Consider the following 27,986-nt stretch of genomic DNA (forward strand, 5'->3'; position numbering starts at 1 on the left):
TGTAACTACATTTGAAGAAATTCTGAACAAAGTTCTTGAATTTTTACATATTGACTGGCCTTTAATGTTTTAAAGTAATAAGGGACATTTGTTTCAGTTTACCAAGTTGACCTGTTCATGGTCTTACTACAGTATTTGGTAGATTACCATTGGGGCTACTGTGTTTTATACCCATATTCATTTATCAAAACAAAAGTATTAATAAGGAAAGATGTTCCAGACATTATCATTTAAAGAGCTATACATAGTTTTTTGAAAGATATGATGATCAGTTGTGTCGAAACTTTTCTGGTATTTTATGTGTGTGTGCATATACAGTATGTGCATGTTTTGCCTAATTTTTTTTTTCTATATCATATCTTGTATTTGTTTACCTCTATTTCAGCCATAACTATATTTTTAATTGTTGTATGTCACTCTTAACTGCTGAGTGCACCTAAGTTAATAATAACAAATAATTTGAACTGCAACAGAAAAACAGCCTCAAGGAGTGTTGTGCAGAGATGTTCCTCTTGAATCATTTGCATAACTGAATTTGAACTTCTGTGAGAAGATGGGAGAAAAGAGATATACAAAATATTCATATAAGTATTCAGTGTGCATACTTTTTTTCCCCAGATGGTTGTGATTATTTTTGGTTTTTGTTTTTTAGAGGTTTTATTAGGTGTCTCCCAGTGATAATCAGGTAATGTGTTGTATCTGGACTGTAAATGTTGTAAACAGCATTTTTCAGATTCAAAAACAAATTCCATGAACACTAAATCAGAAGTCTGATTTCACAACCTAGGTTGTATGCAAATATGACTTGCTCAGCTACTTGTGTAGTACTGATATTCTGGGTGTTTTCTTCTTTAACCATGCAGCTGTTAAGAGGAGCCGCATTCTTTCAGATGCAGATGATTCAGATAGTGATGCACACTCTGACACATCTAAGAAAGCTGCCAATAAGAAATCCAAAGTCTTTGGTTCCAACAGTAGTGATGATGATGATGAGGAAGAGGAAAAAGAGAACTCTGGAAAAAAAGATGGAAAAGCATTGTTTGGCAGTGATAGTGAAGCAGACGATGAAGAGGAGTAAGTATTTTATAATTATCATTTCATTAAGTGTACTAGTCTCAAAGTGGGCAGCCAAAAAGTAATTTAGTCAACAGTGTATTTGTGTAACACTGTTAATGTTTTTTTTCATTTTACAGTAATTATATTAGCAATAATATTCACTTTTCTGACTTTCTTTCTTACCTCCTTTTCTCTCATATATCTTTTCTTCCTTTATGCATTCGTAGGGATGTCACAAGAACCTATTTTTCGGTACCAAGTTGATGTTAGAATGCTCAAAACGTGACAGCACTTACTTTTTTACAGTATCGGTACCAAAGTGAAAGTTGGTATCACACTGCTGAATGACTGCAAGTAGACCCGTTACTTTGGAAGGCATATATAACAATGATTTAAATATCCAGTGGAAGGGATTTTTTTTTTTTGCAGGGGTATGGAGTAGTTATCAAGTGTCACAAAATTTCACTGATAATGGATCAAAACAACACCCCTGGAGTAATTTTCAGGGCAGTAGCCTTACTCAAGGGCCCAATGGAGTAAGATGCCTTCTGGCAATAATGGTATTAGAACGACAACCTTCCAGATACTAGGGCAGATCCTTAGCCACAGAGCCACCACTCTTGTTTCGCACATCACGAATGTGCATGTATACTTAAACATCATGCTTCCAACTGCCCAAAATCTTATATCCTTAACTGCAGCTAGCATTGTGTAAAAAGGCTTCAGCACTGTGTACCCCACTTTGTATCACTTTGTCATCTGTATTGTTAGTTGACAGTCACAGTTCACAACTGTCTGAATCTTTTGGAGCTTTGGTATTGCATCAGGGAAATACTTAGACATTAAGGAAGTACAATTCCTGAAAATGTTTCCTTTAGTAAGTTGTATTGGAACTGCATTTTCCATCATCTCTTGACATATTGTATTTAAATTGTGAATTTTTGATCCTATGATTTCTTCACTTACATTTATAGTTTTAAAAAAGTCGATATAGGTTCAGCTTCTTTGAGAAATTTGAAAAAAAAATCACATATTTCCCTTTTTGTGCAAAATAAAACCTTCATTTAAAAAAATCTTAATGACATTCAACAGGAATATTTGAGGTTGAGATTTAAGTATGCATGTAACATTGTATTACCATAACTACTAGGCATGTATCCTTTTTTAGAATGTATAATTTCTTTATGGGATTCAATAAGGAAATGTCTTAATAAAAACGCAGATTAACATACCCATGGTTTACTGAATTATATTGTATCTGATTGTACAGTTGTGCTTGAAAGTTGAATTTTCTATATTTCTGCATAAATATGACCTAAATCATCATCAGATTTTCACTCAAGTCCTAAAAGTAGATAAAGAGAAACCCTTTAAACAAATGAGACAAAAATATTATACTTGGTCATTTATTTATTAAGGAAGTTGATTGAATATTACATATTTGTGAGTGGCAAAAGTATGTGAACCTCCAGGATTAGCAGTTAGTTTGAAGGTGAAATTAGAGTCCGGTGTTTTCAGTCAATGGGATGACAATCAGGTGTGAGTGGGCACCCTGTGTTATTTAAAGAACAGGGATCTATCAAAGTCTGCTCTTCACAACACGTTTACTATCTGAGCTGTTTAGTTTTTATCCACATATTGATGTCATCACTGACAAAATTTGCCTGTCAACAGAAGTACTTCATTCATATGCAGTCTAATGTTCCCCCCTCTTAATTAGAACAACACATGCTATACATGTAGTGTGTGAAGGGTTTTGCTTTTTTCTATCTACTATGTCATTTACAGATGTAAATCTTTTTTCATTCCAGGAAAATGATTGCAGACATCTTTGGAGAATCTGGTGATGAAGAGGAGGAAGAGTTTACTGTAAGCATATTTCCTGTTTAACTTTCACCATTATGGTTTTTTAAAGTGTAGTACAAATTATGGTTATAATAAATTAAAGTTTGTTTAAAATCAGAAAGTGAATAGAATGAAAATTTAAAATAGACCAGTATGGCAGTTTGAAATGCATCTGAAATGCGGTAAACAGTTTGATTCTGTTCTCAAGTTTACTTGTATTGTTTTCTGGGGAGCATTTATTCTAATGCACTACCTCTGTATGTCTGTCTTTTTAGGGGTTTAACCAGGAAGACTTGGAGGGAGCAAAGAATCAGGAAGAGGCAGCAGTAAAAAAAGCTGCAGCAGCAGCAGAGTCCGATTCAGATGATGAAGTTGATCGAGGAGGCAAAGAGTAAGTAAAGTATAGAAATATCAGTTGTTAATATTATTGGGATTGAATATATAACTGTGGATATTAATTTTTGATCACCAATGTAGTGTATTTAAGTATTTTTAATAATACTTAACAATCGTGCACATCAGAACACCATCATAGTGGCCTTGTCTTATTTAACTTTTGCTTTGTCATTTTCTTACATCATATTGAGTGCAATACTGTACACATATTTATTCTGTTTCACTGATGATGCTTTTTTGTACCTTTCCATCATATCCTGTCCTTCTTTACCAGATTATCAGTGAACTTATCTTTTGATGGTGTTCATCATGATTGAAACTGAAAGTCACCTGGACATAGAAGTGTTTTAAAATGTATACTTCATATGTGGTTTTTGACTTGTAGTTGGCAGCTTCTAAACTGTTGTGACTTGCTTTGCCATTACCAGTCTTGCATCAAGATGTTGAAGGTGTGTTATCCCCACCTTTTGTCATCCATTGTGATGACTTTTTTTGCCTTTTTTTAACTTCTGCTTTTACAATATATAGATTATACAGGGATTACTAAAGTTTGATTTATTGATTTAGTGCATGTAGATAATGCTGAAGAATACTGAATTCATCCCTGGTTCATATTAATAATATATCACTTTTTTATTTCCCTAAATTGGCATTCATCTTCCATGACGCTATACAGATCTTCTGTATTCTTTCCAGTTTTGCTTCATGTTCTGCCTTCACATAGTGCTTTACCTGTAATAAAGTCAAATGTTTACCAGCCTGACGTAAATAGCTCTTAGTCTATTTATTTTGTGTTAAATCTCATAAGCCTGTGTTTGTTTCCCATTAATTCAAAACAGGCAATACTCTTCCCCTCAGCTTGTTAAATTTAATTTCACACCATCATTGTTCTTGTCTTCTTCCACAGTTTGGACATTCATACAGTGCTTCCTTTCAGAAAGCTCAGTACATTAAAGAGCTGCTGACCTACTGCATTGGAAAATTTCACCAGCTCCCATGCAGGATGGTCTTGCCCTTCATGTTCAATCTAGTCAGTAAACAGGGAAAAGCCCATGTGATAGTTGTTATAAAAATATATATGCATTTTTAAGTAATTCTGTTCAGACCATTTTCACCATATTTTTCACTCTTCTGGTATGCTAAGGGTACTTGTGTGTTTTTGATTAATTAAAAACATGGATTTACTTTACAATACATCGCAACTGTATGTTTTATGTATCATTAATTCTAATGGTAAAACTTGATATTCCTTGGCAGCACCAGTTTCATGTCAGATTTTGACATAATGTTAGCAAGAAAAAAAGCAGCAAGTGGAAAGCGTCGGCGCAATCGAGATGGGGGGACATTCATCAGTGATGCAGATGATGTGGTCAGTGCTATGATCACCAAAATGACAGAAGCAGCAGAGGTGAGCAATAGGGGTTTGTATTTCGTGTTGTCACAAAAACAGGCTACAGACATAAAAAAGTTTGGGGCAGCCACCCGTATGTTGTGCCTTGGCTACAAATAGGTTTAAATTGATTGAGATGATCACACATTTGAGTTTAAAACTGAACTGAATGTAATAGGAAAAGATGGCGGCTTTAAAACCCAGGACCAGAACCGGAAGTGACATCATCCATGGCACCGGGACCTGGCAAAATATTCCGTGGATGGTCTGCAGAGGATTGAGAAAGAGAGTTAGTGCAGCTCGCCACCCTCTGGTCTGGCATGTAGTACTATTCTTACAGCTTTTCAGATGTCTCCCAATCGCATTGGTGTCACAGTGTGGGAATGCTATCTTTTTTGATGGATTATGCTTACGCAGTGTTACAGTGTCATACATTTAATTCCCTCATTTTAATTGTGAGATCCATATGCTGAAGTTTCTTCACAAGCATGCTGGTAGTTTTATATAAACTTTGTCTCCATTATAAGGAAGTGAACTTGTAGTTATATTTGACATGGAAGTCAATGTTGTCTTTCTCTGTTTGCAGGAGGATAGGACGTTAAATAGTCAGAAAAAGCCTGCATTGAAGAAGCTGACTCTGTTACCAACTGTTGTCATGCACCTAAAAAAGTAAGATGTCCATTAGGGTATGGCTTAAAAAACAGCTTGTAATGTGGTAGTTGTTATTCTAAAATAAAATAGTGGGGAAGGAGAAAGGAATATTCTGAAATATCAAGTTTTGAATTGTTTTAACAGCAGAACTCGTATCCATATTCCTGTGATTTTTGTAGCTGCTTGAAAAATATCTTGTTGGAAAGCTACTTTCTTGACTTTGTGTGTTTTCTCAAATGAGTGGGTAAATAACAGAGCCGGTGCTAAGCTACAACAACATTTATTTATATAGCACATTTTCATACAAAAAGTAGCTCAAAGTGCTTTACATAATGAAGAATAGAAAAATAAAAGACACAGTAAGAAAATAAAATAAGTCAACATTAATTAACATCGAATAAGAGTAAGGTCCAATGGCCAGGATCGACAGAAAAAACAAAAAAAAAAAAACGCCTGGAGAAAAAAAATAAAATCTGTAGGGATTCCAGACCATTAGACTGCTCAGTCCCCTCTGGGCATTCTACCTAACATAAATGAAACAGTCCTCTTTGGATTTAGGGTTCTCACGGAAGGACTTGATGATGATGGCCACGTAGACTTCTGGCTTTTGATCCATTCATCATTGTTAGAGCATCATGATGCTTTGAGTAGGTGGTGGCCACCACCACAAAGAAACAGAAGAGATAGTAGGGGTCAGTACGGATTTTAGAGCCACCATGAATAATTATTTTGATGAATTGAACATACAGAGTATCAGGATTAAGTTAAAGTGAAGTTATGAAAAGGCCATGTTAAAGTAATGTGTTTTCAGCAGTGTTTTAAAGTGCTCTACTGTATTAGCCTGGCAAATTCCTATTGGCAGGCTATTCCAGATTTTAGGTGCATAGCAGCAGAAGGCCGCCTCGCCACTTCTTTTAAGTTTTGTTCTTGGAATTCTAAGGAGATACTCATTTGAGGATCTGAGGTTATGATTTGGAATATAAGGTGTCAGACATTCCAATATATAAGATGGGGCTAAGCTAAAGGCTAAGCAGCTAGTGAGGAAGTGGCAATACAAGCCTTCTGTGCCTTCTGTGATGCTGGGAAATGTGAACTCACTACCAAATAAGATCGACGAACTGGCTGCGCTGGTGAAAAATGTCAGGACCTACAGAGAATGCAGTTTGTTGTGTTTTTGTGAAACGTGGCTAACAACTAGCATCCCAGATGCTAACGTGATGCTGCCCGAGTTTAACACAATTTAGAGCGAACAGTGACACAAATACCTGCGGGAAGCGGAAAGGAGGAGGACTCACTCATCATGTGAACACAAGGTGGTGCAACCCTGGACATGTAAACGTCAAAATCCCCACTTGCTGCAGGGACATCGAACTGTTGGCCGTAAATCTGCGTCCCTGTTACTTGCCCAGAGAGTTTGGACACGTCATTGTTATTGTTTACATCCCTCCTCATCTACATCTTGCACTCCGCTGTTGCTAAACTACAAACACAACACCCCGAAGCGCTTGTGCTAATCTCTGGAGATTTTAACCATGTGACGCTGGACAAAACATTACCTGCCTTCTCCCAGTATGTGGATTGTAACACCCGGGGAAATAAGATTATTGACCTACCGTATTTAAACGTTAAGAACGCATACAGCGCCACCCCACTGCCTGCACTTGGGAAAGCAGATCATAACCTGGTTCTGCTTCAGCCTTACTACAAACCAAGAGTGAGGGAGCTACCTACAACCACAGGCTAATTTAGGAAGTGGTCCCCTGAGGCAGAGCAGGCTCTGAGAGACTGCTTTGGAATTACGGACTGGGATATCCTGCAGGGGTCACATAGTGAGAACATTGAAGAGGTTGTTGACTGCACTACTGACTACATCAACTTCTGTACGGATATTGTAGTTTCAGTAAGAACAGTATGCTGCTATGCTAACAACAAGCCATGGATTACAAGTGACATCAAGGGCCTTTTGAACCAGAAGAAAATGGCTTTTAAAGGCAGTGATCAGCATGAGCTCAAGCGCGTGCAGAAGGAAATCTGAGTCCACCTCAGGGTGGTGAAGGAGCAGTACAGGAGAAAACTGGAGCAAAAGGTGCAGAATAACAGCATGAAGGAAGTATGGGATGGGATGAAGATCATCACTGGCTGCAGCTTGAAGCGGGGTGCCTCCAAGCAAACCTGATGAACAACCTTTTTAGCAGGTTTGACCACCCTAATCCACTCTCACCTCAGAGTACTGCCACCCATCCTTCTGCTGATACCAGCATAGGAGAGAGTTTCCCCCCCCCATCCACAATTACAGCAGCCCAGGTAAGCAGAGAGCTAAGGAGACTTCGTGCCAGCAAAGCAATAGGTCCAGATGGAGTATCGCCACAACTATTGAAGGCCTGTATATTGGAGCTGGGGAGTCCTGTACAGGGCATCTTCAACCAGAGCCTGGAACAGGGGAGAGTCCCGAGGCTATGGAAAACATCTTGCATCACCCCAGTTCCAATGGTATCACGTCCTGGTGAGCTGAATGACTTCAGGCCTATCGCCCTGATGTCACATGTGATGAAGACCATGGAGCAGCTGCTGCTTCACCACCCGAGGCCACAGGTCCGCCACGCCCTCAACCCTCTGCAGTTCGCATACCAGGAGAAAGTGGGAGCGGAGGATGCCATCATCTACATGCTACACCGATTCCTCTCCCACTAAGACAGAGGCAGTGGTGCAGTAAGAATTATGTTTCTGGACTTCTCTAGTGCCTTCAACACCATCCAACCTCCAACCACTGCTCCTTAGGGACAAGCTGACAGAGATGGGAGTAGATTCATACTTGATGGCATGGATCGTGGACTATCTTACAGACAGACCTCAGTATGTGCATCTCGGGAACTGCAGGTCTGACATTGTGGTCAGCAACACAGGAGCGCTGCAGTGGACTGTGCTTTCTCTGGTCCTGTTCAGCCTATATACAACAGACTTCCAATACAACTCTGAGTCCTGCCACGTGCAAAAGTTCATTGCAATATGATGCTGCAGATGTTCTATCAGACGGTTGTGGGGAGCGCCCTCTTCTATGCAGTGGTGTGCTGGAGAGGCAGCATAAAGAAGAGGGATGCCTCACATCTGGTCAAACTGGTGAGGAAGACAGGCTCTATTGTAGGCACAGAGATGGACAGTTTGACATCTGTGGCAGAGCAACGGGCGCTGAGCAGACTTTCAATCATGGAGAATACACTGCATCCACTGAACAGTATCATCTCCACACAGAAGAGCAGCTTCAGCGACAGACTACTGTCACTGTCTGCTTCACTGACAGACTGAGGAGATTGTTCCTCCTCCATACAATGCTACTCTTCAATTCCACCCCTGGTGGGGGTATTAAATGTTAATATAATACAATGTTGTTGTCTGTTATACCTGCCTTGCACTCTCCACCTTGCATTGTTTTAACTTGCACATGCATTCTTTGAAGAGGAATATATGTTTGCATTCTTTTGATTGTGAGAAAGAACTGTCATCTCTGTCTTGGCATGGAGCACAGTTTAAACCTTTGACTAAAGGGTGTTATTTCATGTCTAGAGGGCTCTAATAATGCTAACAGTGTGAGAGAGTTTAAGGGCTTAAAATATATAAAAATAACCATACAAACATATGGTTTCTACTTCGCGTATTTTCATCTATCGCGGGGAGTTATGGAACGCAATCCCTGCAATCGAGGAGGAATTACTATATATATAAACTAGCAGAAACCCGCGCTTCGCAGCGGAGAAGTAGTGTGTTAAAGAAGTTATGAAAAAGAAAAGCAAACATTTTAAAAATAACGTAAGATCATTGTTAATGTAATTGTTTTGTCATTGATATGAGTGTTGTTGTCATATCTATCTATTTATAATTTTATATATATATATATATATATATATATATATATATATATATATATCAAAATACCTGCGATTGGCAGCGGAGAAGTAAAAAGAAAAGGAAACATTTTAATAATAACGTAACATGATTGACAATGTAATTGTTTTGTCATTGTCATGAGTGTTGCTGGCATATATATATATATATATATATATATATATATATATATATATATATATATATATATATATATATATACACACACATCTATACAGTTATATATACAGTATATACATATACACACATACATATATATATACATATACATATATACACATACTGTATATATACACACACACATATATACATACTGTATATACAACATATACATATCTACATATATACTGTATATACACATATATATACAAATCTACATATATATATCTACATATATATATTAGGGGTGGACTCGATTAAAAAATTAATCCAATTAATTAGAGGCTGTGTAAGAATTAATCTTGATTAATCGTATGTAATCCACACGAATTTGCCCCAAATCGCAAATGTTTTTTTTATTTAATTTAAAACGGTTTTAGTGGGCTTACAGAATCAAATAATAGACATGGACATGAATATTGTAAACTGAAGCTGTTTTAATTTCTGAAAAAAAGCTTTTAAACTGCATTTGAATTCAAAACAGAAACAAAAATATCATCCCTGGTTAAAATTGGGCAGACCTAAAAATAAAGTGGTAGTTTAAGTACTTTAAGTACATTTTCAGAATAGTATTGTCTTTAAATAATAATAACCAAAATTTTCAACATAAAGTGCAGTTTTCTTCTTAAAAAAATAAGTCAGAAACATAAAAGGTAATTTGACCAGCTTACTCTTTACACTCTGAGTAACATTAGCCAAAATTATTTTGTACATTAGGCTAAAACAGTGTGATCATTGAACATTTTGTAATTAGATGTATTTAGAATTACTAACGGTCACGGAAGTCCAATGATCCCCAGTAAGAGCCACAAAGTCCGCTTTCTGTAATGCATCTAATTTTCCTTGCTTTTCAGTGTGCACAAAACCATGCTTTTATCAAGGCTTACTCGGGTAGTGAAATGATCAGTCGTAGGAACGCTTTATTCCGACTGTAACATTTTTGTAGCTGTGATGTGTGCATCAGTGTAATGGATGTACCAGGAAATCATGCATTGACAAAAGTTCCCGTTTGCTTGGAATTGAAAGTGTGATTAAATGCGTTATTTTTAACGCGTTATGGAGTACATGCATCAAGCTTCTCAGCTGTGCTTGTGCTAAGAAAGGGAAAATTTTAAAAATAACGTAACATGATTCTGCGTTAACCTAATATTTTTCATACATCCCAAACCAAGGAGATGCTAAGGTAAAATGAATCAGGTAGCGTGTGACATAGTCAGTACACCCCCTCTCGAATCGAACCTCGAATGTCGGCGTTAGAGGCTTAAGACTTTACAATTGCGCCACAGCGTGTGGCTTGTCTATGCTAAAGTATGTATTGTAGATCGGGGTATATATATACATTTATATATATATATATATATATATACCCGTGTACCGCAGTGGAGAAGTAGAAGTTATGAAAAAGAAAAGGGAACATTTTAAAAATAACGTAACATGATTGTCAATATACAGTAATTGTTTTGTGAGTGTTATTGAATGTTGCTGTCATCAAGGATTTGATTGTCATTATTTCTTTCAATCAGGCTCGTATTTGTAGGATGTGTTCAAGTTACATTCCGTGTTTGTCAATCGTTGTAAAGATAAGAGGTTTCATTCATCGATTAGTTCCTTACTGCATCAATAAACAGCTCGTCTTCCTCTTTATCTGAGATGTGACAAACTGCATGCACGTTTTTTTTTCGCTGTCTTCCTTTAGCAGGACATTCACTTTTACCACCGTGTGCTTTGTTTCCGCAGTAGCTGCACTTATGAATATGATTGTATGTATAAGACGCTTCATATTTTTTGCTGCCTTCTCAATTGTGTAATTCGGTTTTGTTCAGCACTCTTTGGAACTGTTGCTTTTGTCTGCGCATTGCGTCAGTTCACGTGAGCCGCTTGGTGTTCTTGCATCGAAGGTTCCCAGCTTTACTGGTGCCATCTCGTGTAATGTCAGCTAAGACCCGGCACTTAAAAGTTTCTCTCGCAGTTTCAATGAGTTTGTGCCAAACACCACCCTGACCATCTCATCTTCCTCTGCATAAGCGCAGTCCTTCACCCGTGAACATTTACCGGCAGTGTTTGTATTGGATTGCCGCTGATGGACGGCCTTATATGGGCAGGCACTAAATTACAAACGCTAGTGGCAGCCTGTCTATGAACTTAATTTAATATAAACTTACGGTTCACGCCGTGCTTTGTTTCCGCAGTAGCTGTACTTATGAATATGCTTGTATGCATCATTTGCTTCATAATGTTTTTCTGCCTTTTCAATTGTGAAATGGCGTTTTGTGCTCATCGCTGTTTGGAGTTCTTCCTTGTTCTCTACGCATTACGTAGGGAGGCGTGATGATGTCACACAAAACTCCGCCCCCCACGGCCATCTCCAACTCAAGACTCCATTACATTATATGGGGAAAAATAGCTTCCAGTTATGACCCTTATGCGTAGAATTTCGAAATGAAACCTGCCCAACTTTTGTAAGTAAGCTGTAAGGAATAAGCCTGCCAAATTTCAGCCTTCTACCTACACGGGAAGTTGGAGAATTAGTGATGAGTCAGTGAGTGAGTGAGTGAGGGCTTTGCCTTTTATTAGTATAGATAATATATCACAGATTTTTCGCTGGTTCGCGGATTTCTGCAGACAATGGGTTTTTTAATTTATGGTACAGTACATGCTTCCTCAGTTTGTTTACCCAGTTGATTTCATACAAGGGATGCTACTGGCGGATGGCTTAGAAGCTTCCCAATCAGAGCATATATTACGCATTAACTAAAACTCCTCAATGATATACGATATGCTTCCCGCGCGGTGCTTGATTGTTTGCTTTTCTCTGTCTCTCTCACTCTCTGACATTCTCTGCGTCTGACGGAGGGGGTGTGGGCAGAGGGGCTGTTTGCACAGAGGCTGTTTGCCTAGAAGATACCAACGCTCCTCTTAAAAAATGCCGCTTTATCGCGGTGCTTCGGCATACTTAAAACCCCAAAAGCACGTATTGATTTTTTGAATGTTTCTCTCTCTCTCTCTCGTTTTTTTGAATGTTTCTCTCTTTCTCTCTCTGCAGAATGTTTTAGTTTAGGAGAATAAATTACTATACAGGAATTCACTTTCATACCACCATTTAACTTTATTAGTAGTCTTGAGAAAAACGAACATAGCTCCTCCAGATAATATCATTTTTAAATGATGCCCAAGCTGCTGGTGGGATTTCTAATCAAGCGTCTTGAAGTTGAATTTGAAGGAAGTCAAATTGGTAAAATTCAAATTAATGACTGCATCATGAATGCAGATGTGTCTTCATTTGAAAAATGCATCAACTAGTTCTTCAACAGAAATTGTTCGGAATCATCCACCCAGACCCCCTGTATATTTTAAGCATGTGGGTTTTGTTATGTGCTTTATTTGAAAAGTCGACTCTGCTCAACTAAATCCCCACAACACGTCTTTGAATAGCCTTTCCTATATCAGTGTTCATGCTAGGTAGCACCTTCCTTAGTGTTAGGAGGAAAATTAAATAAAGAGTAACAATTGCTGAGGATTAAATACTCCTCTCCTTTCCATTTGAGGATTTTTGCCTTTTAAAAATTTTTAAGCACTGACATTTTTTTTTTTTAGGCAAGACTTAAAGGAGACCTTTATTGACAGTGGGGTCATGACTGCCATTAAAGAGTGGATTAGTCCACTCCCAGACAAAAGTTTGCCTGCTTTGAAGATCAGAGAGGAACTACTCAAGATTCTGCAAGAGGTGAGTATTGCAGGTGACAAGACTTGGACAGCAGTCTGGATTTTTTTTTTATTAATGTGGAGCTAGGACTGGGCATTATAGTGAATTTTCAATTCAATTATTAAGAAAAATAAATACACAAAAGCCGATATTGCAATGTTCCGCACTTTGATTTTTCACAGCTTCTTTTGATTAAGCGTGACTGCATCTTCTTTCTAAGCATGACTGCATCGACTCCGCCCATTTTGCATGGCGGCGATAAGTGTGAGAAAAAAATGGAGTGAGGCTCAGAAGAGAAAGAGTTTAGAACAGGTACATTAGTGTTAGCTGTGCTGTTTGCGTGTAGTATATTTTCTAAAGTTAAAATGTGTTACTGCGTATAAATAGGCCATTATGCATTTGCGTAGCCTACAACATGCCCTCCCACCTCCCCAGCAGAATGGGACCCTACTTAGCAAAGGTCCATGAATTATTCAGTGTTTTTGTGTCAGTTATGAGGTAAATTGCATTAATGGCCCTTTTATGTTTGTATTTTTTGTTTAACAAGCTAAATGAGCTTCTTAATTGGAATTGATTATGGATATTCAACACATTACCTAATTTAGCATTAACATTTATGAATACGTTGGGCTGGTGATCTTTGAATCTGTTAAGATTACTGGAGGAAGTGAAAAAATACAATCAGTCCTTTTTGAGTGGAGGTTGGTAATAGATAATAAATATCGGTTAATGAAATCAGAATCTATATAATTTTATAATGGCAAATTTAATAAGGAGAGTTACATCACTATTCTTTGGGATTAAAAGTGAAAGTGAAGTTTTGTTTGTTACTTATGGTGGCTCCAGTTCCACAAAAATGTCACCTGCCTATACTGTAAAGAAATCAGAATTCAAGAAGCTTTTTGTTAGATGCAAATTCTGAGCTGCCCAACCAGAAACAGAAGTACAATGCTCACTATACTAGTAAATGACATTCAAGGTGTATGTAATGCTTACAAAAGAAGCTCAAAAATAAGTATGGGAGATATGAAACAGAAATAGTTGCGAAAACATGTTATCTGAGTTGACTATTTTGTTTGAGACACAGCTATTCATGAAATTGTTATCCAGTATATTGAAAAGAAAATCAACTGTACTCTTTGCTAATACGTCATAATAGTACTGTGAGAAAATATACCAGTCTTTTGTAGAAAATCTGTATGTACTTAGCTGTATGGTGCTGATCTTCAATTTTAAGGTGTTCTGACAACATATTGGGGAGTGTATTGCAATATCGGTTTATGTCCATATCCCACAGCCCTATATGAAGCACAACTTGCTACAGCAGAGATACCGTCCAGCAGAAGACCTTTTCATTCTTGTCCAGATTTAATTGGAGTTTGTTATGCTGATGGTGCTGTATCAGTAATTTTTAAATTTCCTGCTTTGCAATTGACTATGCTGCTGTTTTGTTCATATGAACATAATGGAAGAACTAAGTGTAGTGACATGAAGACTCCAAAGTAACCTGTGTTTGTTTATGATCTTCATTAATCCTAAATTTGCAGTAGTTCTGCTTTCCTCTGTAAAACAAAAGTATTGCTTTTCACAAGGTAACACAGGAATAATGGAATTGATGTGTATACTCTAGTTGTAAAGCTCAATTGACAAATACTCCTTTGTTTTGTTGCAGTTGCCCACCGTTAGCCAGGAAACCTTAAAACACAGTGGAATTGGTCGTGCTGTCATGTGTCTGTACAAGCATCCAAAAGAAACACGTGCTAACAAGAACCTTGCAGGAAAGCTTATTAGTAAGTAGATTGCAATTGAATATTCATTTTGTTTGCCAGGTGTCAATGTTAATTTTCTTTTACTTGAAATCGGACCACATTCAGTATGCGAGTATGCATGTCATATAAGGGGAAAGTAAGTCTATAGCCAGACAAAAGTGAGATCAGAAGACTGTTAAGAAGTTTACAACTTCATACTGATTGTCCTTTGTTATTGTAAACATATAGCTCTGGATAAAAAAGTAGTTTTTAAAATAAAATTCTAAAATCACAACAAACTACACATGCAGAAGTCTCTTTCACATGGTCATCTATGACTAGGAAGAATAAAGAATACATTGTGTTTAGTGATGGCCAAGAAAACGTTTAGTCTTAAATTTTCCTGTAGAGCAGAAAACACAAAATTTCTGATACAGTGGACTTTGATGGAGACCCAGCTTTATATCCCGAAACAATATCAAAATGTCAAAGAAACATTTTCAAATTACTTCTTTTGTATAATTCAGTGCTCAGATATCCAGTCATGTACAATGTTTAATTCAAAAGTTCAATCCTACTTGACTCAGCTTCTGCCAAGAGAGCAAGGGCATTTTCCAGAAGTGGTTTATTTAGCAATATTTTAGCCAGAATATCTGTGATTGGAACCAGTTTTGAGTCACTGGATGAGATCATTGGCAATCAACAATCTATTGGGTATATTGCTGATGGATGTTATTTGCCAATGATTGGGACTATGTGATTGAATATGTTGTAAATACCCTGTTTACACTAGGCACTTGTGTCCCTGTTATACACCTATAGCCTGTAAATGCTTTGTATATGCATTGCATTTACACTGGAAACTTTGCTTGTCTTTAGTTGAAAGAAACAAAGCTTATTATTTTTCGTCTTTCAAGATGCAAATTAGCAATCTGAGAACTTCCTTTGTTGTAGGGTTCAACATTGTGGGTACACCAAAGTTTTGTATGCTTTATACATTTTTAATTGTAATGATATTCCACGGAATAATCCTTACCTTGCGTAGTATTAAAGAACATAAGAGAGGTAGAGTATGGTCTATAATGCTGCAGTTCTTAAAGCCTTCATTAAGATGACAAGTGTTCTTTGGTCACCCTTGATGTGGTTACGAATATCCAGACTGGTCGGATAAAATTTTGTATCACATAAAAATTAATCTAAAAAGACTTGAATTAACAATTGAGAATGTTTCACCAGATGAATGGTCACGACCGATCTTTGGATTGTCATCTAATTACAAGGGTATGACGAGAGAAGAAAGGCAACAGAGGGATTTGGACCAGCAGGTTGCACCTCGCCAGCGACTTAGGTATGTGTCTGATGCTTAAGTTTTAGTGTAGTATTCATGAGTAGGTTAAGGAAGCATTTACTGTATGCCTGAACATTGTCAGCAAATATTTACTTTCTACTTTCATTAGTGGCATTTATCATGTAACAGTTTGATATACAGGAACATGGCTACGTGAAACTTAAACTTTTGCCAGGTGCCTGTGTGGATTTTTCTCGAATGGCTCTTATTGTTCTCCCAAACACTAGAGATGTGTCTATTAGCTTAACTGGAACTCTAAATTGACCAAGCATGAAACGATATGAGTGTGTCAGTGAATGCAAGCTGAGATGCAGTAATACATCAGAGGTTATTCCTAGAATTGAACTCAATGCTGCCTGGCTGCACTCTAGCCTGCTATTCCCCAGCAATGTGACCTTGAACTGGATAAGTGAGTTATGAAAAAAATAAATTGATTTTACAACATTTATGCAAATGCCTGATAAATATCATAGATCTGTGTGATAGATAATAAAGTACCATGTTTACCACTGATCAGAGCTGTAAAGTTGGTTGAAAAAGCAGCTGCACATATGCACCTGACTTTAGACTTGTAAAACAGGGGTGGAATATTCAGTTCAAAATATTAGTTGCTGCTGTTTTGGGCTTTCCGTATCAGAGTGCCTAAATTGATACAGATGTTGGGCTTTCCATATTAGAGTGCCTAAATTGATACAGATGTAACGCACCATATCTCACTCCTTGTGATAGTTGATAGTCTGCTCAGATGTAACATATAGATCTGCAATCTGTCCTATTTTTAAACTGCATTTACTCAGTTGAAATTTCAAAAGATGGGTGTCCAGGGCAAATAATTTTGCCACCTGAACTGGTGTGTAGCCTAGTCCATTGCACTAGTTGTTAGATGTTTTCAAAAATGGTTTCATCAATATTGTAGTCTAAATGGGCCACCAACTCCACGTGCCTATGATCGAACTTTACACGCCTACTTTATAGAGTCATAGGTTTGTGTTTTTTTTTTTTACTTTATGTGAAAGCAAGATGGAGAGCTTCAGGTGGTTATGAATCGGTTTTCATTATGGACCTTGGTAATTGTTTCTGGGTTTTTTTCCTCTGTTTCTCTTCCTGTGTCTGTGCAGTTCTGGAGGTCAAACGCCCCGTCGAGATTTGGAGAAGGTGCTGACAGGAGAAGAGAAGTAAGTATAAGCATTCCATTTTCAAAAGTTAATTAAAAGTGAAAGAAAAACAACAGATGATTCAAAGCTCTGAAAGATGCATAATTCCATGGATCTAGACATCAAGAAGACCAGTTGTTCCTCATGTTTGCAATCCTGGGAAAACAGATTCATTTCAGACAGCTCCCATTTGAGATAACAGCCTGAGAACTCAATTATTATGAATTTTGCAAGAGATGGCATCAAACACCAAACATATGCTGCTTTGCCAGAAGTAACAATTAGAAAAGATGAGAGGTCTGCATTTCACACCCCACTGAGATCTGTAAGAAGGGTTTTGAAACCAGAGATCAAGCCAGAACACACAAACACACTACATGTAGCAAACATGTAAGGAAAAGGCTGTTTAACACTAGAATCCCTGAAGCCTATGAAAATATTGTAACGCCACGCCACACTAAATTCCCTGCAACCTCCTCTTCGGTGTCTTTGTTTGCAAATGTGTCAATCACCACAAGCAGCCTGCTATCCCACCCCCCACAGAGGCAGCTGAAGTCAAGTCAGATGCAAAGTTCTCTCTTTTCTGGGAGTTAAGTGTCTGGAATTTTATAGGGTAAATAATATTTTGTTAGTGTTCCGTGTCTACAACGATCTATGTAAATGTAGGATGACCGGAAATACGAAGCAAGAAATATTGAACACATAACTAAAACAGAAACTTTTTTCATGTTATAGTAATAATGACAAAATGCTGATGTGAACTGTATAATGTGTGAAGCCTAAAGTCCAAGTATCAAATAAACACTTTCACAAAATGTATAACAAAACAAGTGCACTTTTAGTCAAGAATATAACTGAAGAAAACTGAATTATTCAATTTACATGCTGCTGTAAATTTTTAAAAACCAAAGCCCAAATATCAATCAACATAAAGTAAACATATTAGCTTGGCTGGTGCAGAGGCAAGAGCTGCTGCTTCATAATCAAGTGGTTACAAGTTCGAGCCTGGGTCTTCCTCTTATTTACAATTTTGAGTAGTGAGCTGCAGTTATTAACACTAGAATCCATGAAGCCTATGAAAAAAGTTGTAATTCTGGGCCACTTTAAATTCCCTTGTCCCTCTTCACCAACGTCTTTGTTTTGCAAATGTGTCAGTCAGCACAAGCAGCCTGCTATCCCATCCCCCACCAACTCAGCTGAAGTCAGTCGCAAAGTTCTCCCAACTCAAGTCAGTTTATCTAGGTGTGAGGTGCCTTGAATTGTATAGGGTAAGTAATATATCATTTTTGGAATACATACATTTCATTTGTGTTCCGTGTCTACAACTATCTGGATAAATGTTGGATGACATGAAATGTGAGGCAAGGAATGTTGAACACATAACTAAAACAGAAACCTCTTCTCATGTTATACTAATAATGACAAAATACTTATGTGAAGTGTTTAATGTGTGAAGATTGAAGTCCAAATATCAAACACTTTCACAAAAGGTATAATAAAACAAGTGTGCTTTTATTCAAGAATACAACCAAAGAAAAATAAATCATTCAATTTTCAAGTTGCTGTCAATGAGTAAAAACCCAAGCCTAAATATCATTGATAGAAAGTTGACATGTCTGCTTGGCTGGCGCAGAGATAACAGCTGCTACCTCTTAATCAAGCTGCTATTATTATTATTACTATAATGTAATAAAACATACTTTTGATTTGAGTTTGTAACACCCGGTATATGTTTTTGCTACCTGTAAAAAATATCACCGAAGGGATATAAGCAGACACACAAATGCTGGTGAATCATGTTTTCTTGTCAGTTGAATTTTTTAAATTTAGTTTAATTCTTAATTAAAAGCACACTTGTTTTGTTATACCTTGGTGAAAGTGTTTATTTTATATTCCAGTAGCCACCTGAATGACATCAAATCTGTCTCTGCCTCTCTCGCGCTTGCACACACACATCCATGCATGAAAACATTGTTATTTGAAAAGACTATTGTCATTTGAACTTTTTTTTTTGCTTTTCCCCGATCTTGCCCAATCTCCATGTTACGGTGCATGGTACTGAGAATGCAGACAGACTTCTTCTTTTTGGGCGCATACCCTGTCAGCATGGTACTGCCAGATCTAAACACTAGTGCGGAGAATTGCACTGTATGTAAAACAGTACTCAGTAAATTATACTGATGAATTTGATTGAATTTTACATAAATAGTAAATTTGTTCCTAATGTATGTTTGTGCTATATCATATACATCAGGATTGTTAAATTTTACATGTCGAATTGCAACATGTATACATTAAAGTAGGTGAAAGGCCACTGTCATGTTTTTTTTTTTTCCTCCCCTCTTAGAAATGTTTGCATCATGAAGATTACATTTTCACATGGGCTTTTGATTTAGGCTAACAATTACAGTGATTTATGATAGAAAGACTTTTAACATACAGATGCTTTTCTCATGCCATTTCTTTTGTATGTTTGGTGGTGCATGTCCTTAACAAGGCTGTGTGTGATATGTATGGAGTCCAGTTCATGGAGGGTTTTATAGTTTATAGTTCAGAGAATGGTGTTCTCCAGTGAAATCACTAATTTTGTTGTGCTGAATTAGCACAGTATTTTGTCTTTTTCATTATAGAAACATGGGACTGGATTTCAGCTAATGTTGAAAGCCTGGTGTTTGCCTTTTTCAGTCCTGACATGGCTGCTGACTGTTCTAGTCTAGTCTGCATTAGAAATGGACAGGACATCAATAACAATCCACTATAGAGTGATATTCAGGCAATAACCCATTTAATCGAGTTCATAGCCATGGTAAATCGCAGTCTTTCCTTGAGGTTACTTAGGCATGAGACAGGATATAACATTGGACAGAGTGCCAGTCCATTGCAATGCAGACTCCCAGGAGAGTTTGTAATCACCATTTACTCAAGACTGCATGTCTTATGAAAATCGGAGAATGTGCAAACTACTCATCTGCAATAAATGAGTGGCAGGTATGAGACAAAAGTGCTATGATGCTACCGTATACAGTGTAATTTTGTTGGGAAATGCCTGGTTGAATTTATTGGGATACCTTTGACCTGGAAATGTATCTTAACATCCTAGAATGTCATGCCGTTATGAAAGGGTCTGTTTCATACTGAGAAAGCATATTTGTTGCATTTTAACTGTTCTTTACTCTTAAGTATTTTAACTCCAATATTACCATATGAGGAAGAGAGCAGTAGAAGCATAAAACCACATTAATGTTTTAAAGGGTTAGTGCTCCAAAAGGGCATTTCTTGTGTTTGCCTCTGTACTGCTCCTTTTTTTCATTGGGCACTCTGGTTTAAGGGGTGGCACAGTGGAACAGTGAATATAGCACTGCTGTCCTGGGTTCAAATCTTCCACCTATTCGTTGTCTGTATAGTGTCCACATATTCTCAGTAGTTTTCTTTCCACGTTCCTAAAGTTATACGTTAGGTGTAATTGGTGATTCCAAACTAGGAAATTTTGAGCAAAAGTGTGTCTCAGACATTCCTCTGCTGATAAATGTAGAATGCGGCTCTGTAAAACTGATATTGAAATGCATAAATTGATCTTAACACTTACTGATTTGTGAAATTATTTCACCTTTCTAATTCTGTTCCTTTTTAGGGCACTGCGACCTGGAGACCCTGGATTTTGTGCACGGGCACGAGTGCCCATGCCCTCCAACAAAGACTATGTTGTACGGCCTAAATGGAATGTAGATGGAGAAACTAACAGAGTGAGTTTATAAGTATAAGTTTTTAAGCTGTGGCTGAACTTTGTGATTTCTGATTAACTTTCAGAGATGGCTTTTTCTCAACAAATGTTTTAACTTTCAGAGATTGTTTCATCTCATCAATTCACCTTTTATAAATAAGGTTTTGGTATCCCCAGTTTCCCAAATACTTTCCTTCAGTGTACTCTGACTTTACAGTTACTGACCAGCAGTTGATTATGCTTTTGATCATTTAATTCTTTTTGATTTTTCTGTGGGAGTGCAGGGATTATCCTTATTTATTTATATATGCAATTAAAATTGTCATTTCTAGTTCAAATAAAGCTAAAATGTCCTTGATATCTGAATATGATGAAACATACCACCATGTTGCTGCAAAAGTATTTCCTGTTAGTGGTTCCGTTTCTGGATATCCTTTTTTGCATGCTGCCAGATTTGCAAAGCAGAAATAGCCTTACATAAAGTTACCCAACAGGTGGCTTGATGGCTTTGCATTGTCTTTTAGGTTTATTACAGTTACAATAGAAGCTACTCTAGGTGCTGCTGCTAGTTTGTAATATAAAGACATAGACTGATTTCCTTTTCTGTCACCTAAATTCTGTATGTTGATTCTTTTTTCCCTATAGCTTCAATTGGTTAAGCTTCTTATTTCAGAAAGTGATTATTACTGAGTAAATAGTAGTAATATTTTCAGTAAATAAAATTGTATGTAAACTCTTCAGTAAAGAACAAAGTATCAAACTCAAAGCAGCCTTGTATTGCAAAATGAAACAGTAGTATAGAGTTTCATGTCATCTAACTTCTTGATTTGGGTTTGGAATGGCATTTAATAGACACAGTATTCAAAGAAAGCCATCAGCCGCTTGGAAAAGCACAAGAGGCGCATTGCAGAAGAGAGGAAACTACGGAGGTTGCAGGGTGCTGTAAAAATCAGCGTGGAGGGCAACAGGATGCCTCTGTAGTAGAAGGAGGCTTGTACCTTCTGAACACATCTCAGAAGAGTTTGTAAGTGGTTCCTGCTTGTACATGTCTACAGGGCTGTTATTCAGGAACTAGTGCCACCTAACTGATGTTTGCTTGCAACACATGCAACTAGTAGCACACATCTGCACTTGGGATGTGCTAAGAAACTTTTAAAATTACAGAGAATGCATGAAAAAGCTTTCTGAAAGTCTTCCTGAACAGGACAGACCCTTGAAAATGTTTTATATCAATTGCTTTGAAGAAACCCAAATGCAGTATCTGTGTTCTTTTACTGCCATATTCGGACAAATGTGACATGGGTTGCACAAATGTGTGAGTGTATCTGCATGTGTTCAGTAATAGTAGTAAAATAACCACTAATACTTAAGCATGTTGTGACTATTTAAAAAATGGAAATCGGGAAAAAGATTGTGCTACTGTATTGTGCATGTTTTGTATGGAAATGTAAACAAAGGCAAGCCAAAGACATGGTTTAGTTAGAGAGAGGTATAATATTTGACATCCAAAATGAAGTTCTCTTCCTCCAGTAGCAGCATTATTAGCATTGTAGAAAATGTGGATGCCTGAGGGTGTGGTCAGAGAACGTTTGTAATCCCATAGCAAGAGTTACAGGGCGAATAATGGTAAGGACTTGGCCCTACTACTCCAGGTTATCCTTGTATAAAAGTGTGAGGACTGTCTAGGGTAGGGGTGTTAAACTCAGATCCTAGAGGACCTCAGTGGCTGCAGGTTTAACCCTAACCCTAATTGGTACCCAGTTATTACTGCTAATGAAACATGCTTCTTTTTCCTTAATTTTAAATAACTTTTTTCTTAACTAATAATGGGATTAAAAGTGAGTCAACACATAACTAGCTACCCCTAGCCCATTTGCACACATGTGCCCATTCTACAATCTGTTTCAGGTGAATATTAGAAAAGAACGAATGGAGAACATCTGAGAAATATGGCATGTGTGAAGTCTCCACGGTTTCATACTAAAGACACTTACTTGAGTGTTCTTTTTAACAATGTACTCCTGTTTCCCTCCCAGATACCAAAAATGTGTGCCAACGTAAATGTTGACTCTGTTTAAAAAAATGTGCATAAGTATTTCAGATATAAAATGCATATGTTGACAGGTAATTTCAACATATTGTGTGAGTAGTTGTGCTCACAGTCCCAGGTGTATCCTAGTATCCTTTCCAGGACAGGTTTCTATCTTCCGTTATTTCCTTCTGTATCAAGTACAGTATTGACAGCTTCGACATTGGATATACATGTTTACAAAAAGAAAAACTGGTTCGGTGTGCATGATCTTCAATGGTTATTTTGATAGACCAAGTAATTGGTTCAAAATTTTGGCTTTGCATTTTTGACAGATTTATATATTTGACCCATTAATATGATAGGCACAGTTTATGAAAAGGCTAATCAAGCCTAAAACACTGGAACCTCTTTGATTTTATACAAAATAAGTTAATGACAACTTCCTTTTTTACTCAGTACTGTTTGTATTGTATCTGTAATATAGCTGAAATCAGAAATTTATATACACTTTCGGTGAATACTTTTAAACTCACTTTATAACCCCACCACAGATTTTATACAAAGTAAATTTGGCATACCATTTAAATCATCTACATTGTCCAGGGCAAAAATATTTTTTTAAAAAAATGTTCTCAGACAGATTATTTCACTTTTTATTGACTATATCACAATTTCAGTGGGTCATAAGTTTACATACCCTTTGTTAACTATGCCTTTGAAGAGTTTGGAAAATTCCTGAAAATTATGTCAATCCTTTAGGCAAATAGACAGTTAGCTTCTGATTGCCAGTTAACCTAACTGGAGTCAACATGTGAATGTATATTAAGGCGTGTCATCAATCTTATGCCCCTTTGCTTGACATAATGGGGGGAAAAAAAAAAAATCAGCCAAGACTTCCGAAAAAATTGTGGACCTCCACAAATCTGGTTCATTCTTGGGAACAATTTCCAAACTCCTGAACATTCCACATTTATCTGTACAAACAATAATGCTCAAGTATAAACATCATGTGACCAGACAACACTCATACCGCTCAGGAATGAGACACATTAGGTCTCCTAGAAAAAGTGCAAATCAGTTCCAGAACCGCAGCAAAGGACCTTTGACGATGCTGGAGGAAGAAGGTAGACAAGTATCTGTATCCACAGTAAGACAAGCCCTATATCGACATAACCTGAAAGGCTGCTCAGCAAGGAGGAAGTCACAGCTCCAAAGCCACCATAAAAAAGCCAGACTTCAGTTTGCAATGGCACATGGGGACTAAGATCTTACCGTCTGAAGAAATATCCTCTGGTCTGATGAATCCAAGATTGAATTGTTTGGCAATATTGACCATCATTATGTTAGGAGGAAAAGGAGTGAGGCTTGTAAGCCGAAGAACACATGGGGCATCGTGTTGTATGGTTGCTTTGGTGCACTTAACAAAATAGATGGCATCATGAAGAAGGAAAATTATGTAGATATACTGCAGTGAAACCTCAAGAGCTCAGCAAGGAAGTTGAAGCTGAGTCGCAAATGGGTCTTCCAATTGTACAATTAACCCAAGCATACCACTATATTTGTGGCAAAATGGCTTTAGGACAACATGGTCAAGGTATTGGAGTGGCCATCACAAAGCCTTGCCCTCATTCCGATTGGAAAATTTGTGGACAGAACTGAAAAGCGTGTGTGAGCAAGGAGGCCCATAAACATGTCCCTTTAACACCAGTTTTTGTCTAGCGGAATGGGCCAGAATTTCAGCAACGTATTGTAAGAAGTTTGTGAAAGGCTACAAAAGCCATTTGGCTTAAGTTAAACAAATTAAAAACAAATTGTACCAAAGTGTATGTAAACTTGTGACCTTCTTTAATTGTGATATAGTTAATACAAAGTGAAATATCCTGTCTGTGAGGATTGTTGGATGTGTTAATTTGCCAAATTTATTGTTTGTTAGTATAAAATATGTAGAGGGGTTATAAAGTGAGTTTTAAAGAATTCGCCCTAGGTGTATGTAAACTCCACTTGTAGACTTCAACTGTACCATTGAGTATTTGTGTAAATTGGCTAATTTTTTACATTTAGATTTATTCACTTGTTAGACTCTTTCATCCAGAGCAACTTATAAAAGAGATCAACATGATTTAGTAGACTTCAGTCTGGGGACTGTTTTGAAATAAGTGCTACAAGACAGGGTATCTAAAATTAACCACTGTAAGCGAAGAGTTCAAAAGAAAACAGATTAGCACAAAACCACTTATTTCAAAATCACTGTTAATTAAACCGATATTCTCAGAACAAGAGAATCTTCAAATACTTCTTAAAAACCTTGGGAGAGAAACAGTTCAGATGGAGGTGGGCAGCTCGTTTCACAGTTAAGAGCTACTCATTAAGAGTCTGGATTGAGATTGGGTGCCATGTAAAGGTGGCTTCGCCAGACACTTTTTACTAGCTGACCTGAGTAGGCAAGAAGGAGAGTAGAACCAATTGAGTTCCTCTGTATATCTTGGTGCCTAACCCATTGACTATTCTGTAGGGAAGCATCAGAGATTTGAATTTAAAGCCAGTTGCTACAGGGAGCCAATGTAGTCACCTGAAAAGGGACCTGACATGCGCCTCTCTCGGGTGGTTGAACACAAGATGTGCCACTTCTTTTGAACTATCTATAATGTTGTAGTAACAGATGCAGGTACCCCTGCTGGTTAAGAGTTGTAGTAGTCCAGACTTGAAAGCCAATGCTTGAACCAGAAGTATTGCTGTATAATCCATCAGATATTGCCTGATCTTGCAGATGTTATACAGAGTGAATCTGCATGAACGAGAGAGAGCTGCAATGGGGACTTAAAGGATCATTGGTCATCAAAGGTTTTATTAGAACTTGGTAGGTGTTAATGATAATGAGCCACGCATTCCAGAGATGATTCTAAATCCTAACTCATCCACTCGATGATATCTCTTCTGTCCTATACCTTATTTAACTCTTCTCAAGTGAGCAGTGGTACCAGTTTTCTTATTTTTAAATTGTACCCTAGAGCAAAGAAGGGCCTGCCAATGAGAATGCACAGAGCATTCCCTCCCCTTGTTAATACTTAATTCTGATACAGGACACTGATCTGTGCCCATTGAAAAAGTAGGTGAGGGCATTAGGAAATTTTTTAATTTCTCAGTTTTAGAGTATTTGTAGCTAATATACAACACTGTGCAGGAAAAAAGAAATGTAAGTGCTGCCTTACTACAGCTCCCATTGGGCCAACTGATAAATCTTCCTAGAGACTCGGATATACAGTATTACTACAATCCAGCCATTTTGCTTGATCCAGTTGATCGCTGGGGTCCAGAGGTTATCTCTGTAGCATCAAGGATGATGCAGCAACCAAGCCTACATGGGGTTTCTAATCCATCAGAGCTCACAGTCACTGACATGTACAGTTCATGTGTGGTTAACCTAATACACATGTCCTTGTGGTGCTAAAGGAAAACCAGAATATACAGGAGAGAAATCCCATGCAGACACAGGTGAAATATGTACATCTCACCCAATATTGTGTGGTTCTGTAAACCTCTGTGTTTTATTAGTCTTCCCCTGACCATGGAAATGTAATTAAGCTCAAGACTCTCCATTACATATGTCAAAAAAATGAATACATTTTGGAAATGGTTTTGGCATTTTCATGATTATCAATGGAAATAAATTAAGTATTGCTTCTGACGGTTGCAGCAAAGCTGTTTGTATCTGTCCAAGTTCATCCTTGGGATACCTTCTGGGTCATGTAGTGATGTAGTGCATGCGCTTGATGTGCATTTTCTTCTTCTGGTTTTGTCACTCTAATGCTTTGTTTTTTGTAATTTTTTTAAGGCACCAACCAAGAAGGGTTTATCCCGGGTTGACAAACAAATGCGCCGATTTGCTGACATCAAGAGGCTGACCAAGCCTGCACATGCTGTGAAGATCAGTGTAGAGGGAAACCGGATGCCTTTGTGATTTTTGTTCTCAGGCCAACACTCCACCTCAGATTCAGCCACAACCCTCCTTCCCTCCCTCCCTCTCCCTCCCTCTCCCTGTCCCCTTCCTACACAAATTTTTATTAATTGTTATGTTTTTTGTCATCTCTATTGTTTAGTCCCATGGCTCAGCCCTGGTGGTAAGGGGTTATCTACATAAGTGTCTGGGTATCTTAAAGACTGTAATAACTTAAGAGGGCTCTATGTTTCCTTCAATTTCTGATGCAGGCTTATAGGGTTTTCTCAGTGGGAAAGAACACATTTCATCAGCAGTGTGCTTAAAATGGAGTTTCTTGTACAGAAAGAGAGCCACAGTTTTATTTCTCTGTAATGTTATTGCAATTGTTTATGAATAAAATGTCATAACGTTATTGATTTTTCTACTTCAGCCTTTCAGAGTCTGTTGTTCTGGTAAATTACAATTGTTTAGTACAGGGTCTTGGCTTATCCTCCAGGTTTTTGTAAGACACGAATGCTTTCTTTGATTTTTTTTTTATTGAATCTGTAACTGTAAATAATTTATTAATAAAACTAAATTGAATTGCACTCTAAACACATTTTAGCTTATATAGAGGATAGCCATAATTAATAAAAATAACCCAATTGACTTTACAGTATTTATGAAAGTAAACAATGTTAATATTATTACCTACAATAATTTTATGTCTGTGGTGGGCAAGTGCCCTGCCCGGTGTTTGTTTGATGCCTTGTGCCCTGTGTTGGCTGGGATTGGCTCCAGCAGACCCCCGTGACCCTGTAGTTAGGATATAGCGGGTTGGATAATGGATGGATGGGTAATCTTATGTAATGCAAATTTTTTTTGGTACTTGTATTATTTATCCCCTCAGGAGTTTTGAAAAATCCCAAAATGTCAACTTGCCAGTCTGAAATGATTATCATTAAAA

The 27,986-nt window shown here is 37.4% G+C and overlaps 1 protein-coding gene across 1 annotated transcript in view; it reads left to right on the plus strand.

Annotated features, from left to right (window-relative positions):
- The window catches only part of LOC120535037 (protein IWS1 homolog), a 57,856-nt gene extending 29,870 nt beyond the window's left edge, over positions 1 to 27,986 (plus strand). Inside the window, exons 5-15 of the mRNA XM_039762548.1 lie at positions 864 to 1,074; positions 2,868 to 2,925; positions 3,177 to 3,292; positions 4,555 to 4,705; positions 5,274 to 5,356; positions 12,992 to 13,121; positions 14,773 to 14,890; positions 16,085 to 16,196; positions 17,315 to 17,371; positions 20,982 to 21,093; positions 26,936 to 27,986. Of these exons, the coding sequence (XP_039618482.1) occupies positions 864 to 1,074; positions 2,868 to 2,925; positions 3,177 to 3,292; positions 4,555 to 4,705; positions 5,274 to 5,356; positions 12,992 to 13,121; positions 14,773 to 14,890; positions 16,085 to 16,196; positions 17,315 to 17,371; positions 20,982 to 21,093; positions 26,936 to 27,061 (1,274 nt within the window). The 3' untranslated portion in view covers positions 27,062 to 27,986. The remainder of the gene's footprint in view (positions 1 to 863; positions 1,075 to 2,867; positions 2,926 to 3,176; positions 3,293 to 4,554; positions 4,706 to 5,273; positions 5,357 to 12,991; positions 13,122 to 14,772; positions 14,891 to 16,084; positions 16,197 to 17,314; positions 17,372 to 20,981; positions 21,094 to 26,935) is intronic.

This window comes from Polypterus senegalus, chromosome 1 (genome assembly GCF_016835505.1).
Source record: "Polypterus senegalus isolate Bchr_013 chromosome 1, ASM1683550v1, whole genome shotgun sequence".
NCBI classification, from domain to species: Eukaryota; Metazoa; Chordata; class Cladistia; order Polypteriformes; family Polypteridae; genus Polypterus; species Polypterus senegalus.